Source organism: Mchenga conophoros, linkage group LG16 (assembly GCF_057382185.1).
Source record: "Mchenga conophoros isolate Kocher_MC1m ecotype Shallow Benthic linkage group LG16, M_conophoros_male_GT1.1, whole genome shotgun sequence".
Lineage (NCBI taxonomy): Eukaryota > Metazoa > Chordata > Actinopteri > Cichliformes > Cichlidae > Mchenga > Mchenga conophoros.
This window is the reverse complement of record NC_140541.1, coordinates 40,510,612-40,528,636: the sequence shown is the minus strand read 5'-3', so window position 1 is coordinate 40,528,636 and position 18,025 is coordinate 40,510,612. Positions and strand designations below refer to the sequence as shown.

General features: G+C 40.0%; 1 protein-coding gene across 2 annotated transcripts in view; it reads left to right on the top strand.

The window, feature by feature from the left end:
- Window positions 1–18,025, top strand: part of itprid1 (ITPR interacting domain containing 1) — a 38,308-nt gene that overhangs the window by 3,046 nt on the left and 17,237 nt on the right. For both annotated transcript variants that reach the window (XM_085250120.1, XM_085250121.1), the window contains exons 5-10: window positions 2,272–2,325; window positions 3,448–3,496; window positions 10,083–10,160; window positions 10,248–10,450; window positions 10,793–11,307; window positions 11,829–11,889. In XM_085250120.1, coding sequence (XP_085106246.1) covers window positions 2,272–2,325; window positions 3,448–3,496; window positions 10,083–10,160; window positions 10,248–10,450; window positions 10,793–11,307; window positions 11,829–11,889 — 960 coding nt within the window. The remainder of the gene's footprint in view (window positions 1–2,271; window positions 2,326–3,447; window positions 3,497–10,082; window positions 10,161–10,247; window positions 10,451–10,792; window positions 11,308–11,828; window positions 11,890–18,025) is intronic.

The window sequence follows — 18,025 nt, the reverse complement described above, 5'->3', positions numbered from 1 at the left end:
TCACCCCATCCTGAGGCAAGCCTATTCAAACAGCATGCAAATAGTGGTTGAGAACACCATGGGAACAACAAATAGTCCTTATGCCTCTTTCCCGCTCCGGCTCCCTGAAGAAAAACATCCAGCTCGCTATTGTGTCTGTAATTCAAGGCACTGTTGCTTCTTTGTTACATGTGTTTAAATCAAAAGAACCCCACACTATTCTCTGTTTGACTATAACAAGTCACTCACAGTGATTCTGTGGATTTTACAGAATGATGAGTTTGGGCTACAATATCTAGAGAAGAAAATATAACTTTAAGAGAATAAAAACACTGGTGACTGGTCATTTGTGCCATTATTATTCAACAATCATGAATAAACACATGTTTCTTGAACATTTCTACGTACCTGCGCTGGAACCATGTATTTTAACATGGCGTTACAGATCTCAAATCAATGTGCTGTTCTGTCAGTGACAAACAGATGGTTTGTTCATGTCTGTGCTGCTTTTGGCCCATTAGCTTAGCATCTAATGTGTGAAAGGGAAAAGTAATAGACAAAGATCTTCTTCATTATTATTATTATTATTATTATTATTATTATTTATTATTAAATGAAAGTGAACAAAAAGTGAATGAAAAATATGCTAGAAGGCATGGTATACATGCAACAGCATAACCAAGTGGCTGGCATAGTTTCCAGTAACATTTGTGGTGGTTTTGGTCTGGAAGACCTGCGGTCCAAAGGAGATACGTCCCCAGGGGTGGTTGAGAATAACCAAGCTAAGCTCCCATGGGACTTTCAGATACAGACGGACAAAGTGCTAATGGCTAACCAACCAGACATAGTGGTGGCCGACAAGCAGAGAAGGAAGGTCGTAATCATAGATGTAGCTATACATGGTGATAGCAAGATCAGGGAGAAGGAAGACAAGGAACTCAAGAAATACCAAGGTCTGAGAGAGGATCTTGAGAAGAGGTTGAGAGTAACAGTGGCAATAGTGGTCCCTGTGGTAATCAGAGCACTCTGGGCAGGGACTCCCAAACTGGGTGAGCGGCTCCAGCAGATCTCAGTAATGACATCTGAGATCTCTGTCCTAGGAACACAAAGATACTGCGCACACTATCGTACTGTTCAAAAGTGTTACAAGGAAGGAACAGTGGTGAACAAGCGAAAGGGTCATTTAATTAGCCAAGACTAATTAAAGAGCAAAGGCTGGTCCGTACACAACGGACAAGTTACTATAGCAGCTCAAACTGATGAAAGACAGAAGGTGACCTCATCTGATGAAACACTTTTTCTTTTCGTGGAAACGTTTGTAAAAGACATGGCACCAGGATGCACTATGGGAAGACAACTAGCTGGTGGAGTCAGTGTGATGTTTATGTGTGGCTGGGAGTCCTTGGCTTCAACCATCCATGTGGAGGTTTCTTTGCCACGTACCACTTACCTGAGCATTGTTGCACTATTCCATGGAAACTGTATTCCTGTATTCAGCAGGTCACTGTGCCCTGCCACAAAGCAGAAATGAGCCTCAATCCATGGAGGCTACAGCCCACAATTCACAGGACTGAAAGGATCTGTTGCTAACATGTTAGCATCAGATACCTCTGCACACCTTCAGGGGTCAGTCCATGCCTCACTGGGTCAGGTCTGTGTAGCTGAAGGGGGACCCAATATTAGGCACATGGTCATGATGTTATGCCTGATGACTGCAACATAGTTTCAGTTGTACGGTACACTTACATATACCATGTTCAATTTCAAACAAAAGTTACATTTAAATGACAATTAACCCTCTATATTCAGGAGGAAAAATGAACCTTTGAGCTTGACAGAAATAGTGATGTGATTCATAGTGCCACATGGAAAACATATAATTGTAAGATTCTTTCCATTTTGACCTGGCCCTGTAAAATGCTTACTGTAGAGATGTAGACATCTTTGTGATTTCATGTTCCAGTCAGTGAAACGGCATACTTTCATCTAAGTGTATCTGCTTTGGCTGAAACAGAAAATGGAAACTGCATTTACACTTTTTGCACTTTTCTAAATGTCTAAATGACCATCAAAGACATTCTTACTGTAAACACCTGATCTACCTCCCATTAATGGCCAATTAAAATCACCAGTTAACCTTCCATGTCTTTGGACTGTGGGAGGAAGCCAAAGTGGATGCTTGTATAGCACTTTCTCCTGGGATTGTCTGTAAATCTTGTACAGGCCCTGACACTGTTGATGCACACTGCCGTAGTATTTTCTGGTTCTCACAATGCTGTATCTTCCCTTTAGGGCCTCTGCAGAGGAACCCCAGCAGTGACGATGACTTGGCGCTGGGTGTAGAAGGTAAATAGTGTCATTTCCTGGACTTGTAAGGCAACATCATCAGCAGGGATTCCTTACAAGCAAACAGAGCTCGCAGTTTAGGAAAATAAGTCACTGCTTAATCTTTCAGTGTATATCTTTCAACACCAGCAGAAAGTTGCCAGAATATCTTGTGTATTTATACTGAGGACAGAGTTGCTGTGTTGACACTTCACCACAACTATCTCAGTGTTTAGCTCATAGAAATCAGGACAGACTTCTTCGAGTACAGATTTCACCATTTTCAAGTTTAGTCACAAACATGAACTACAGTCATCATAAAAACAATCTGACATTTGATGTACCAGGATATAAAAAGGGTCATTTATTTGCTGCCAAGTCTTAAAATGAGGAAACCTGAGAGAAGCTATAGGAATGACATCATCATCATCATGTATTGACTTTTTTCACACACTGCTTTTTGGCTTCATGTGTGTTAGATAAACAATGACACGGTGGAATATGTAGCGTGTTGTTGCCCATCTGAGGTAAGACTGCACACATGGTTTTCTATTACACACTGATTTTTAAACCCATGTCCTGTACTTTCTTTTTACTATGTGTGTTTGCACTGCTGTCTTGGTCTGTGGCTCATTTGCTGATGACCTGTCAATCAAAGGTCAGGAAGTTGGCTTACTCGTATAATTATCATCATCAACATGGTTTATTCAGTATAACATTAAACAAACAACTAAGCTCATAAAATCACCATGAACGGGTTTACTGAGGCTTCAAAGCAACGAAGCTGAGGACATAATGATCACAGAGCTACAGACCACCTTTGGCCTGAGCATTACAACAAAGCACACACATGGAAATGACTGTTTCTCGACTCCCAGTCTGGGAGAGGGAGGCAGGGGCAAGTGCCAAAGCTTAAACATCCTCCAGAAGAAAAAAGGGTGGGAGGGTGAGGGACAGAGAAACACTTTCCTAATATAGCTCAGGGACTTTGACAGCAGACCTTTACAGGTTGTACCGACTTTCAACGAGCAGCAAATGTGTTGTTTCTGCCTTCCTGATGTTTCTGTCTGTGTTTCTGTCATTATAGCTCCACATGCTCCATTTGCTTTGCTGTTTGGCTAACACGACCTTTCTTCCCTGCAGCGTCTTTATACGCCAAACAAGGAGTGAAGACGGTCCAGGAGTTTCTGCGGTAAGGAGATCGCTCTTCTTCACCATGTTTCTGTCAGTCATACAGAACCACACAGACAGCAGTACAGAGGGAGTCTGTTGTGACACAGCACAGAGCTCCACTTAAATGTATTTACAGAAGAATAGCTCATAATCAACCAGCATAGACGGATGAGTTTGTTGTTATCAGTGAAGGTGGTTTGAATATGAAAGTGCTGATCGTTTTAAATCAAGGACTAACTATTGATGATGCTTTTAGAGGTTGGATCAAATTTAATATGGTGAAATTTAAGGTGGGAATTAATCGAGGTATGTGCCAACATTGAATTTCTCAATGAACAATATGTTAGGGTGCACAATAGCAACAGTAAGATGTTTATTATAGTTCAGAGGAGTTTCCAAATCTGACTATAACCGACATGGTGGCATGGTAATTAGCTCTGCTGCCTCACAGCAAGAAGGCTCTGAGTCCGGCTGTTTCTGTGTGGAGTTTGCATGTTCTCCCCATGTGTGGGTCTTCCACAGTCCAAAGACATGCAGTGTTGAATCTAAATTGCCCATAGGTGTGCATGGTTGTCTGTCTCGCTGTGTTAGGCCAGCATGTGCAGGGTGTACCCCGCTTCTCGCCCAATGCTAGCTGGGACAGGCTCCAGCCCCCCTCAGCCCTGACAAGGAGAATGGATGGATGGATCTATAACCTGCTAAAAACTATAAAACTATTAAATTAAAAAAAAAGAAAGAAGCAAAGACTTTCAGGGTTTAACTCAGCGCCAGGGAGAGGCTGCTACAAACACATATTACATAACTTTCAGTTGAAGCAGACTATAAGATATTACACATCCTTATATTAAGCAGAGCTAAGTGGTGAGTGAGTGCCACTTCAAAACTGTGCTTCATTAGAATTAATAAAACATGTTACAGTGATACCAGCGCCTAAAACTACAAATATAGTTGCACAACTACAAGTAATATTTACTAGGCAAATGAGCTCACGCTCCCCCTCTGCAAAGCACATAGTTTGCATAGAAAGTAAAAGGATCATGGAAAAGCTATTAGGATGCTTGACAGCTGTACAATAAATATGAATCAGCCAAGAGCAAAGGGGTCAAAGACAACAGGCTCAATCGGGCAGTGATCACCAAAGACCAGCAGAAGATGTGAGTGCACAATTAAACGTGTCTTTTCTCTTTTCTTTCTCTTTTTTAGTCTTGATTAGCAGGTCTGGAAAGATTGTGTGCTTTTGGCAGCTTAAAATATCAGATCTAATATGGTTGAAATACCCAAACACTGTACTCTAATGTAACTTGAATGTTTACAAATAAGCATAATAAATAAAATAACACTAAATGTAGGTATCTATCATAGCGTTTGAGCCTTTAAAGAATATAATGGGATTTCTGGTTTGGGTTGCATGCGCACATATATAGATGGAGATACGAGATAAAAAGCTGGTCACTCTGATGAGCTACAGGTCACTTCATTTAACATCGGTAAGAAAGAAGCTAGGCCATTAAATATAATGCAATAATCCACACATGACAGGTGTCATTGTCTCTGGCTCTCAACTTCAAACCACCTGGTTACTAATGAATATGTAACTGAATGACTTCATCTATGAAAGCTTTTTAAACTAGAGCTGCACCATCGTCGCTAATTCAGATTTGAACCTGTCCAATCAAGTTTTGCAGATTCTGATTTCCTTTCTACAAAGTATAACTGACAGCATATGCAAATAAAAGCTCTTCAACAGAAAAAGGTTTCATAATAAAATGACTTATTAAACTTTATACTCTCTTTTAAACAGCAATAAGTTACAGTATCTTATCTCACATACAGTGCTCTGCTGTACTTCTATTTTATTGTAATTTTTTGTATACTTGATTAATCCCCTGTAGGGAAATGACACTGTGCATTTAACCCATTCACTCAGTGAGGCAGCCACCAATCCAGCCCCCGGGGAGCAGTGTGTGGGGACGGTGCCTTGCTCAGGGGTATCTCAGGGTAGCCATTGATCGTGGTGTGAACGCTCTACCTACTGAGCTATCTCCTCCCCCGTTTATGCTAAAAATCAGAGGATTCCGGTTGCTAGCTGATCGAGACATATCAGCGCACTCGTTCGATATTATTTTTTCATTTATTTCTAGAGTTTTCTTATGTTACGAGCTGAGCAAATTCATTGCCATAGTTTTGGAAGCCATAGATTTTTTTTTACCCTTGTTAACCAAATTGTATAACGTCTATCTATTTGTGCAGGGATAAATTCCTTATCATGTGAGACCCATCTGAGTTGTTTGAGACCAGTTCCTAGTTTAAGACTTTCACACTCATCAAACCATATCTTTAAAGGAGTTTTAGTCCATTCATTTAAATTATTTTTCTGTTCCAAATATAATTTTTTATCTCCTAATATTGTCTGTAGTGGTAATTTTAATTGTGTCACCTCTAAATATTTCCATTTTGCTTCATACGTTGGATCACACCAATAAATTAAATATCTTAATTGTGCTGCTTTAAAATAACTTTCTAAGTTTGGGAGGGAGAGTCCACCTCTTTCCTTAGGTAGTTGCAAGGTTATATATCTAACTCTTGGTTTGCGGCCCTTCCATATAAATCCCGAAATCATTCTGTTCCATAACGCAAATTGTTTAGCTGGTATGTGTACCGATATAGATTGAAAAAGGAAAAGCAATGGTGGAAGTATATTCATTTTAATCAGGTCAATCCTATTATACAGATCAAGTGGCAGTAGGTTCCACCTTTGAATATTTTCTTTCAATTCCCTTGTAATTGGTGAGTAGTTTATTTCATAGATTTCTGTCAGTGTTTTGGGAATCTTAATACCTAAATATTTAATTATTTTATTATTCCAATTAAATTTAGACATACTTTTGATCTTTGTTGTGGGTACGTAATTGTATGTGATCACCTGTGTTTTTTGTATATTTATTTTATATCCAGAAAGTTCTCCAAACGTTTCCATCTTTAACCATAACTTAGGTAAGCTTCCTTCTGGGTCTGTGAGGGTCAGCAAAACATCATCTGCATATAATCCCATTTTATATTCCGTATCCATATCCCTTTAATTTGTTCATCCTCTCTAATAGCTTGCGCCAGTGGTTCAATAAATAGAGCAAACAGGGGTGGGCTAAGCGGACATCCCTGCCTGCATCCCCTCTGCAAGGCCACTACTCCAGTTAAGCTCCCATTTATTTTTATTCTTGCTGAAAGTGAATAATATAAATTTTTAATCAGCTGAATAAAAGGGTCTCCGAAACCAAACCGTTCCATAACCAAAAATAAATAATCCCACTGGACGGAGTCAAACGCCTTTTCTGCATCAAGGCTTAGTGCAATTGATTCCGTTTGGGATTTATTCATATAATCCATTAAATGTAAGGCACGTCTTATACTGTCTTGTATCTGTCTGTTTTTGAGAAATCCTGTCTGATCTTCGTCAATAATTTCTGGTATAATATTTTTAAGCCTTTCTGCTATTATTGAGGTGAATAATCTATAATCCATATTCAGAATTGAAATTGGTCGATATGAGCTGCATTCCCTTTTGTCCTTGCCCACCTTTGGAGTTACTGAAATGATTGCCTGTCTCCAGGATGCTGGTGACTCCCCCCCCCTCCAACACATAGTTAAAACATTTTAATAATAGTGATGATAATAACTCTCTAAAGGTTTTATAATATTCTGATGTAAATCCGTCCATACCCGGCATCTTATTTGTTTTTGTTTTCGCAATGGCTTTATCCAGTTCTTGTTTAGTAATTTGTTGCATTAGTCTTTTGTTTTGTTCCCGTCCAATATTAGGTAAATCCAGAGAGTGCAAAAATTTCTGACTGTTTAGAGGGTCAGCCTTTTGTGTCTCTGAATATAAGTTTTTATAATAGTTTTCAAATGAGTTTTGTATTTCTTTAGCAGTGTAACACATTTTTTGTGTCTCATCATCTTTTATACTGTAAATTCCTCTTTCTTCTTGTTGTTTTTTAATTCTCCAGGCTAATAGTTTCTTTGCTCTAGGGCCGTAATCATAATACTTTTGCTTAACAAATCTGGCCTTTAATTCTTCTTGTTTGTCATATATATCATTTAATTTACGTTTTGTTAAATTTATCTCTTCCAATGTTTGAGAGTCTTCAACAGTGGCGTGTTTAGTCTCTAAATTCTTTAATGTAAGTAGTAACTCATTAATTTGCCTTTGTTTCTCTTTCTTTTTGTACGAGGACCACATGATCAATTTTCCTCTCATTACCGCTTTGGATGCATCCCATGTAACACTTGGGGACACCTCTTGATTATCATTTTGTTCACAGTAGTTTTTATACTCATTTCTTACAAATTGTATACACTTGGTATCGTTTAACAAACTCCAATAAGTCATTCTGTCACAAATGTTTTAAAGGCACACTGCTTGGTGGTTGGTTTCATAGACCCATGGCAATGGGGGAGAAAACACCTGAATTCAAAGGTTAAGTGGTGTGTCTGTCTATTTAATATATGCTGTTCTAAAATCCATGTTCATCATAGTGTGTTAATAGGCTTTCGCAGATCCACTAATCCACTAATCATCAGTGATGATTCTTAGATAAATATAAATTACTCTGACAGTTGGTACGGATTCAGATTGAAAGATTAATATCACTGGCATTAACTGAGTCAATCGAGGAGATTACAAATGCTATAGATCAGAAACAGTATGCAGCTGGATTGACACAATCAGTCATGTCTTAATCAATAAACGGTAAATAGTACGGGATCAGGGGGATTGTACTGCACTGGGTGACAGGAAACAATTTGTGAAGCTGGGTGACTATTCTTCATCATGCTTGGACATCACATGCGGTGTTCCACAAGGCTCTGTACTGGGTCAAAAAATGTTCATTATCTATAATAATTTATTATAAATTATATTTGTAAGGTATCTGATATATTAAAATTAGCATTATTTGTAAGTATTTTTTGTTCTGGGAGGGAATCCAAAGGACCTGCTGGATATGATCGACTCAGAAATGTGCAAAATTAAAAAGAGGTTTGACATAAACAAACTGTCACTAAATCTGTAAAACTGCTGATTCATGGTGTGGAGACTGAAAGAGTTCTGAAATACAAGTTTCTTGGTGTGATAATAGATGATAAAATAAGATGGAAGTCTCATATAAATAATTTACATAACGTTTCAATATTAAGTAAAGTAAGAGACATTCTGGACCACAAGTCACTCCAGAGTCTCTATTGTTCATTGCTTTCACCATCTCTGCATTACTGTGCAGAGGTTTGGGGCAAAGCTTATAAATGTTCGCTATCATCAACCTTCATATTGCAAAAAAGGGCCATAAGGATAATCCATAAAACTGGTCACAGAGATCATACAAATCCCCTATTAAAATCAAAAATACTAAAATTCACAGATCGGGTTCATTTTCTCACTGCACACATTATGTATAAAGCAATAAACAACCTGCTTGTTGACAATACTCTGTTTTCTAAAAGGGAACATCCCTGTATCTGTATCTAAAAAGTGATTGCAGCTCTGTGTGGAGACAGACGCCCCAGCAGGACCTGAATGTGGTTTTTGCAAAGCACGAGGAGGAGGCGGGGCTTTGATCACCATTTTCACAACAGCAATGTGTATATGTGTGTGTGGGTGCGTTTATATAAGTATATACATATGTATGTGTAAATTTGTACATTTTTTAATGTGTTAATGGGGTTATAAAAATAATAAAGAAAGAAAGAATATTAATGAAGAATTTGTGATGGACTGAGCATAAACAGGAAGTAAAGTGCAGACTATGAGTTATAGTGGCAAGGGGGGTGGGATTAAATAAGCATAGGCTTCTTCCTGCATGTAAGTTATTTATTATTATTGTTTGTTTTCCTTTTGTTCTGCTTTGATTGTTTGTCACTTTTTCCTCTCGTGTTGTTCTTGTTATACTATTCTCACATGTTCAAAGTAAAGATTCGACACAAACGGTGGCTTTTGAACTGAGGACACAGCGACGTGTGTGTGTCTGTTTTTATTGTGGTGTGAGTTCTTGTGTCGTGTTTCCCTTTGTGTTTTACTCTGTCATGTTTTCCATGTTTCTGCAGCGCGTCATGTCCGTGCTCTCTCTCGTGCTCTCCTCCACTCCCACATCATGTTTCCTGTTTTATTTTGAAGGTGCTGTGTTTTCATGTCATTCTGTTCAGTCCAGCCTCCCCTGTCTCGTTATGTTTTTCATGTCAGCTGTGTTCCTCGTGTGTTCTCACCTCCTTGTTATCCCTCTGTGTATTTAGGTCAGCGCTTCCCTCAGTCCTGTGTCGTGCCCTCCCTCATGCTGTGTGGTCCCAGTGTTTCCTCGTAGGCATTATTTCTTAGAGCTACCCAGTCTAGTTTAGTTTCGTACTTCCTTGTGTCCGCAAATAAAGCTGCGTTTCTGCCTCAGTCAGTTTGCGTTTGGGACTCTCCTGCCTGCACACAGCCGTTTCATGGCAAATTGAAATCATGAAACTAGTTTATAAGTTCAAATCTAATATTTTAAAATACTGTTAAGTATCCTCGATTTATACATAAATGCATTAAATCAAATAAAACCTCGTGCTTTGATTGTATCATACAGGTGGAGCAGCTCAGGTCCAGCCCTTAGTAGGTGGAACAGCTTTAGCTCAGCAACTTCAGGTCACTCTGGACCACTCAGGTTAAACACTGACCGACACACAACAGAACTATACAACTGGAACTATTTGAATCGGTTCTGAGCAATTATACCTTCTCATACTTGCAGTGTGATGGATGTACTTAACCTATGGAACGACGACCCAGAAGAGATTCTCTTGGACCTGGGCTTTGGCTGTGATGAGCCTGACCTCTCTGGACGCATTCCGGCACGATTCATTAATTATCAGTCTCATGCAAGAGGAATAAATCTCCAAGTGTTTCTAGAGGCTCAGAAAAACCGTCTGGACCTGGAGAACCCAGACGTCAGCAGTGAGTCCAACTGATTCCTTGTTTCTTATATAAAATATTGACATCTGGTGACAAATATTTGCTTTCATACTGTCATCAGTGAGGTCCACACTAATGGAGGCTGATGCGATCTGGTTCACAGTCAAGCCCCCATCAAACTCAGATTGTTGATAGAAGTGAAAAAACAAACAAAAGCCTGTTTTCAAAAGTATTTTGAAGGCATCAGACTTCAGCACACACAAGGAATACTAAATCTGTGCTACAAATACACAAACAATGGAGAGACATTGTTTTCGTGATGCTGTACGTTGTATAATCAAGTCCATATTTCTGAAAACAAGACTTTTTTTCTTCCTATCTCAGATCGGTTTAGACAACTTGAGGTTCTACAGCAGGTCACTACAGCATTCTCCAGCTTTATAGGATCTTCCTCCTCTCCACTGAAAGCAACACAAGGAAAAGACCTGCCTCCTGAGGCCCAGGAGAGGAGAAGGCGCATGAGCATGCTGTTCAGACGAGCATCAAAAAAGTCACTTGGCCAAATACACAGGAATAAAACCCATGGCCTGACTATACCTGCTGCCAACTGTGTTCCTGCATCTGAGTCACAGCAACCCACATCCAGCCCTAGAGACAAAAACGTCTGCTTAAAAAGAGTTAAACCAGGCTCTCTAGAGACTGCGTCTCTGAGTACTTTGGCAGAGGAACAAGGAAATGATCCAGACCTTCAATCCCAACATCCCTTGGTTTATTTACTATCCCAGGAGGGAGCGCTCAAATCTGCACCCCTGAGAGAAGGTCACCCCTTGGCAGCTAAATCTTTCTTACAGAGGAAGAAGAGCCAAGGACAGATCAGGGAATCATTTGAAATGGAGGAGGCAAGTTGAAGTCTGTTATAGAACAGAGAAGCCCTTAAAACCTGAAATATGAACACAATGGACAGTTTTTTTTAAAATAGAGAGTTTAGTGAACAATTTTGTTTACAAAATTAATTACATATTAATTTCCATATATTTCATTTGTATCATTTATGCTACATCTGGTATTTTTTTTAAATAATTGCTTAAAAAAGTGTTGTGCAATTTAATTAGGTTTTTCACACCATTGTTTTTCTTGTGACATTACCAATAAGTTTGATGTGTCACATGGCCCTCTTCCTATTGTATCCAAGATGGCCGACTTCTAAATGGTCACCATGGTCACCACCCACCTTGAGGAGTTTGCACCCTCACATCTACTAATGTGCCACAAACAGGACGTTAACATCACCAACCATTCCCATGTTATTACGGTGTATCCGTATAAATGGCCCACCCTGTATATCTAATATTTTTCCTTCTGTGTTGACTTCCTGTGAGTTTTACTAATCATACACATTATATTTCATATCTCATTCTAGATACAGAGCTTTGATGAAAGCAGTGTTGCAGTGAGCTACGTGGGAGGAGCAGAAAACTTTGGTTAGTAAAACTGTACAATTACAAAGTAACAAGACTGTAGCAATTAAAGAAATATCAGCAAAGTTTTCTCTTCATAGAAGTAACATGGAAAGAGGACAAAGTGGATGCTTCATTCAGGTGCTACATGATCTGTTAAATCTCTGCATACCTTCTCATTCTTTGCTGTTTTTTATTCACTCACTATTTTTTATTCAGTCCCAATTATAAAAGGATAAAAACTTCCTCATACATGAAACATCTGGGATTCTTTGTAGGTATGTAATTCATGGACATAAACAGAGCACAATTACATTATTTGCATGCAGTTTTACCATCATGGAAGAGTCTACCATGATCCAGAGATGCAAAGTCGTTACAGGCTTTGGTCATTTTCATATTTGGATCATTACTGTCAAACCAAGTATTACATCAATCGTCATCATGTTGTAATTGCAGCATTAATATGTGATCGAGGGAATTTTATTGCATTGCTCTCTTGCACCCTCAAGTGCAGAGACCAGAGCATGTTTAATATTTACACAGTTGTGTTTTAGGTACATCTAATTAAGCTTTTGCTTAAAAAGCATACACTTGACCATACTATACTTCAAATACACTTGACTTATACTTGAACCTACACTGAAGAGCTTGAGATGTTGTCCATTTATAGACCTATATGGTAAATGCTACATGGGTTGTTTCAGTTTCCAACTTAACTTTCATGTTTTTTTGTTCCTGGAAAAGCTATTAGACTTACTACATTTTCAATGGTCTAAAGATTAAACAAGCACTAAGCAGCACTAAGAGGAACTTCTACAAGATCTTTGCACAACTAAAAAAAATGTATCTGCCATGAGAATCACGATTTTTTTGGCTTAGAATTGAGATCACGATTCTCTCACGATTTTCTTTTCCAGTATAAATATTTATTGCACTTATTAACTGCACATCAACTTCGTAACAGTTGAGACTGAACATAAAAACAATAAATAAACATAAAAACAACAAATGTCTCACGTTTTGTTGTTGCCGCAAAATGTTGTACTGCTTGAAATTCTGTCTCCACCATTGCTCGACACTGCGTGTATACAGGGAGTACAGAATTATTAGGCAAATGAGTATTTTGTCCACATCATCCTCTTCATGCATGTTGTCTTACTCCAAGCTGTATAGGCTCGAAAGGCTACTACCAATTAAGCATATTAGGTGATGTGCATCTCTGTAATGAGAAGGGGTGTGGTCTAATGACATCAACACCCTATATCAGGTGTGCATAATTATTAGGCAACGTCCTTTCCTTTGGCAAAATGGGTCAAAAGAAGGACTTGACAGGCTCAGAAAAGTCAAAAATAGTGAGATATCTTGCAGAGGGATGCAGCAGTCTCAAAATTGCAAAGCTTCTGAAGCGTGATCATCGAACAATCAAGCGTTTCATTCAAAATAGTCAACAGGGTCGCAAGAAGCGTGTGGAAAAACCAAGGCGCAAAATAACTGCCCACGAACTGAGAAAAGTCAAGCGTGCAGCTGCCAAGATGCCACTTGCCACCAGTTTGGCCATATTTCAGAGCTGCAACATCACTGGAGTGCCCAAAAGCACAAGGTGTGCAATACTCAGAGACATGGCCAAGGTAAGAAAGGCTGAAAGACGACCACCACTGAACAAGACACACAAGCTGAAACGTCAAGACTGGGCCAAGAAATATCTCAAGACTGGTTTTTCTAAGGTTTTATGGACTGATGAAATGAGAGTGAGTCTTGATGGGCCAGATGGATGGGCCCGTGGCTGGATTGGTAAAGGGCAGAGAGCTCCAGTCCCACTCAGACGCCAGCAAGGTGGAGGTGGAGTACTGGTTTGGGCTGGTATCATCAAAGATGAGCTTGTGGGGCCTTTTCAGGTTGAGGATGGAGTCAAGCTCAACTCCCAGTCCTACTGCCAGTTTCTGGAAGACACCTTCTTCAAGCAGTGGTACATGAAGAAGTCTGCATCCTTCAAGAAAACATGATTTTCATGCAGGACAATGCTCCATCACACGCGTCCAAGTACTCCACAGTGTGGCTGGCAAGAAAGGGTATAAAAGAAGAAAAACTAATGACATGGCCTCCTTGTTCACCTGATCTGAACCCCATTGAGAACCTGTGGTCCATCATCAAATGTGAGATTTACAAGGAGGGAAAACAGTACACCTCTCTGAACAGTGTCTGGGAGGCTGTGGTTGCTGCTGCACGCAATGTTGATGGTGAACAGATCAAAACACTGACAGAATCCATGGATGGCAGGCTTTTGAGTGTCCTTGCAAAGAAAGGTGGCTATATTGGTCGCTGATTTGTTTTTGTTTTGTTTTTGAATGTCACAAATGTATATTTGTGAATGTGGAGATGTTATATTGGTTTCACTGGTAAAAATAAATAATTGAAATGGGTATATATATTTTTTTTGTTAAGTTGCCTAATAATTATGCACAGTAATAGTCACCTGCACACACAGATATCCCCCTAAAATAGCTAAAACTAAAAACAAACTAAAAACTACTTCCAAAAACATTCAGCTTTGATATTAATGAGTTTTTTGGGTTCATTGAGAACATGGTTGTTGTTCAATAATAAAATTATTCCTCAAAATACAACTTGCCTAATAATTCTGCACTCCCTGTAGAGCAGGTAGTGCAACAATAGAAAAATAGTTGCGGGACGGCACTGTGTAGCGTTTGTCTAGGGTGTTGATCATTTTCCTAAATCCCTCGTTTTGCACAGTGTTGATGGGATCCATATCTTTGGTCAGATGATAAGTGATAGCCTCCGTAATTTCTTTGAGTTCGACGTGTATAGGGAAGCGCTGTATAAGGTTCCCGTTATTGTCACGATCCTGGGTCTTATGACCCAGTGTTTTGAGTTTTAGTTCATTTTGATGTTTTAGTTTATGTAAGCCCTTCAGGTTCCTAAGTTCATTTGTTATCATGCCTAAGTGTTTCTAGTTATTATTTTCCCCTCGTGTTTCCAACCATGTTAAATCTCCCCTGCTCTTCATGCGTTTCATGTCTGTGTCTTACGTTGTCAAGTTCGGGTTGTCATGTCTATGTCTCATTATGTTTCCTGTTTTATTGTGAAGAGGTCTGGTGTTCTGTGTTCATCATGTTCAGTTTTACTCTCCCTCTGTGACGTCATTATGTTCATGTGTGCCAGCTGTTTCCTCATGTGTCTCCACTTCCCCTAATCACCTCCTGTGTATTTAAGTCCTCTGTTTTCAGTGTGTGATTGTCAGGTCGTCTGTTGTCCATGCCATGTTTCCTATGCCATGCTTCCAAGTTCCTTGTCTAGGTTTTTCTTATTGCTTGTTTAGATTTCCCAGTTTAGGTTTGTGTTAATTTTGCTTCAGTTTGCCTTGCCCTTTGTTTGTACCTTTTTTTCCAGCCATATTAAACGGCTCGCTTTTTGTTAACATTCAAGTTTTGTTCCCTGTTCCTTGGAGTCTGCATTTTGGGTCCTTTTTCAATTCATACAGTCTGCCCTCGCCAGACTGTGACAGTTATTGGTGTTTGGGTGGTTGACCGGGACGGATTTTCTCCTGTCACTTTCTCGTCATCCCTCGTCATCCCTCTGTTGTTTTTTCCCTGCTAATTTTAGCCTCACACGGCACAGCTTCTGTATCACGTGGTATAAGGCTCCGCCCTTGTCATTTGTTGAGCAGGAAGAGTGAGCGCTTGTTTTCATGCAGAGTACGTCCCGGATCAAAATGCGGTACAATCGTCGTCGTCATTTTTTCTTTTTTTTTTTTCTTTTTTTTTTTTTAAATCGTTGTCATTTGAAAATGAGATCGCACATAAGTATGAATCGAGATTGCGATTTTCTAACGATTAATCGTGCAGCCCTAACTTGACCTGCTTTATCTGTGATACAATCATATCCGGCCCACGAGATAATTTCATATGCCAATGCAGACCTTCCAAAGACAACAAGTGCAGTGGTACAGGCCAGGTGCACAAAGAGACAGGGAGCCGGATTTAAATGCAAGCATGTCAGGAAAAAAGTGGAGAACTGAGCGAAAAATGTAAAATGAGCAGCATCTGGCTGCAGCTCAATGATATTGGAGACTGCAAAGCGGAGTGCAGAATTTTAAAATTAGGAACTGGATGAAGTGATACCGGTGTTTATTTTCAGCCACTTTTATTGTGGAGGACATAATGTTTCAAACTTGTCCAAGGCTTAAACTTCATGTATGTTCTCCCATTAAGTTAAGTCAAGTGGCTTTATTGTCATTCCAACCATGTATAGTGGTACAGTACAGAGACGACGTTACTCCAAGACCATGGTGCTACATATCAACACAGGATAACATAAAGTGCAATGTGCAAAGATTGCACAAAAACAAAACAAAGACAGTGCAACAGTAGACAGAACAGAAGGATACAGAGACAAGACAGTGCTGACACAATAGTGCAATAGAAATGTGCAAAAAGTAACTTGGTGTATGAAGGTGTGTGTGTGTCGGTCCAGTCACTGAGTGTTCAGGAGTCTGGCGGCTTGGGGAAAGAAACTGTTTTACAGTCTGGCAGTGAGGGCCCGAATGGTCCGGTACCTCTTGCCTGAAGGCAGCAAGATGAAGAGTGTATGTGAGGGGTATGTGGGGTCCTCCACAATGCTGGTGGCTTTGCAGATGCAGTGGGTGCCATAAGTGTCTGTGATGGAGGGAAGAGAGGCTCCAACGATCTTCTCAGCTGTTCTCACTGTCTGTTGTAGGGTATTGCGATCGGATACGGTGCAGTTACTGAAGGAAACGGTTTCCAGGGCCTAATCCGTGGATCGACTTCCTTCGAGGCGTGGACGTCTATCAGCAGAGAATGTACCTTCACCTATCAGCAGAGAATGTCCCTTAGTCTGTAACACAGTCAAATATATTCTCAAGTAATATTCAAGCATGCCATTCAGCGTGTTAGTACGAGCTCGGGAGCAGCTTGGGAGAACAAGAAAACAGAGACTGCTTTAGATTGTCTTCCCAAAGTGACTCAACTTTATTCACAAGTACAACAGTTTATATAGAGGGTAAAATTCATGAGACAGCAGATTATCAGTTTAAACCAGTACAGACCAAGATAAGGCAGCGTCTTCCTGCCCTTGGGTGAAGAAGCATCCTTTGTGTAGTTTATTAGTTCAGCTACAATTGTGATTATCTCAGCGACATATTTTCAAGGCACAAAACGAAGAGTTCTTACATTAGTGAAATCTGAAACAAACCATTTGGCCTTCAACAGGCGTCTAAAAGATTAAGAAACTAATGTAGCTGAGGGAGTGATCTCTGTGGTATTTCAACCTTGTACCAGCCTGTGATTCTCACACATCAATTCTTGGGTCAAAGAGAAAAATAACTAAAACAAAGGGGCCTTATTGAATGACAGAGTTTTCCTGCATAATGTCACTATAAAACAATATCCAGTAAATGCTACCATGGTACTAAAATACCTAACAGTTACCATACCAGACAGTGATGCTGCTGCTCAGGATGCTCTCGATAGTCCCTCTGTAGAACATAGTGAAAATGGATGGAGGGAGATGGGCTTTTCTCAGCTTCTGCAAGAAGTAGAGATGCTGTTGGGCCTTCTTAGTCATGGAGCTGGTATTGAGGGACCAGGAGAGGTTCTCCGCCAGGTGGACACCAAGGAATTTGGTGCTCTTGACGACCTCCACAGAGGATCCATCGATGTTCAGTGGACAGTGATCTCTCCATGCTCTCCTAAAGTCAACAATTATCTCTTTTGTCCACATTCAGAGACAGGTTGTTGACTCTACACCAGTCCGTTAGCTGTTGCACCTCCTTTCTGTATGCTGACTCGTCATTCTTGTTGATGAGACCCACCACAGTCATGTCATTGGTGAACTTGATGATGTGGTTTGAACTGTGCATCGCTGCACAGTCGTGAGTCAGTAGAGTGAACAGCATTGGGCTGAGCACACAGATGATGTGTTCTCCTTCAAGTTGGTGCAGTCGCCATTTCATAGAGCTTCCCTGAACATGTCCCAGTCACTGTGCTCAAAACAGTCCTGAAAAGCAGAGAGAGCTCCTGCAGGCCAAGTTTCATCTGTTCAGAACTGGTTTCCAGCGTCTGACGAGCGGTCTGCATGCTGGAAATAGCATGACAAGTGGTCTGAGTATCTGAGGTGGGGG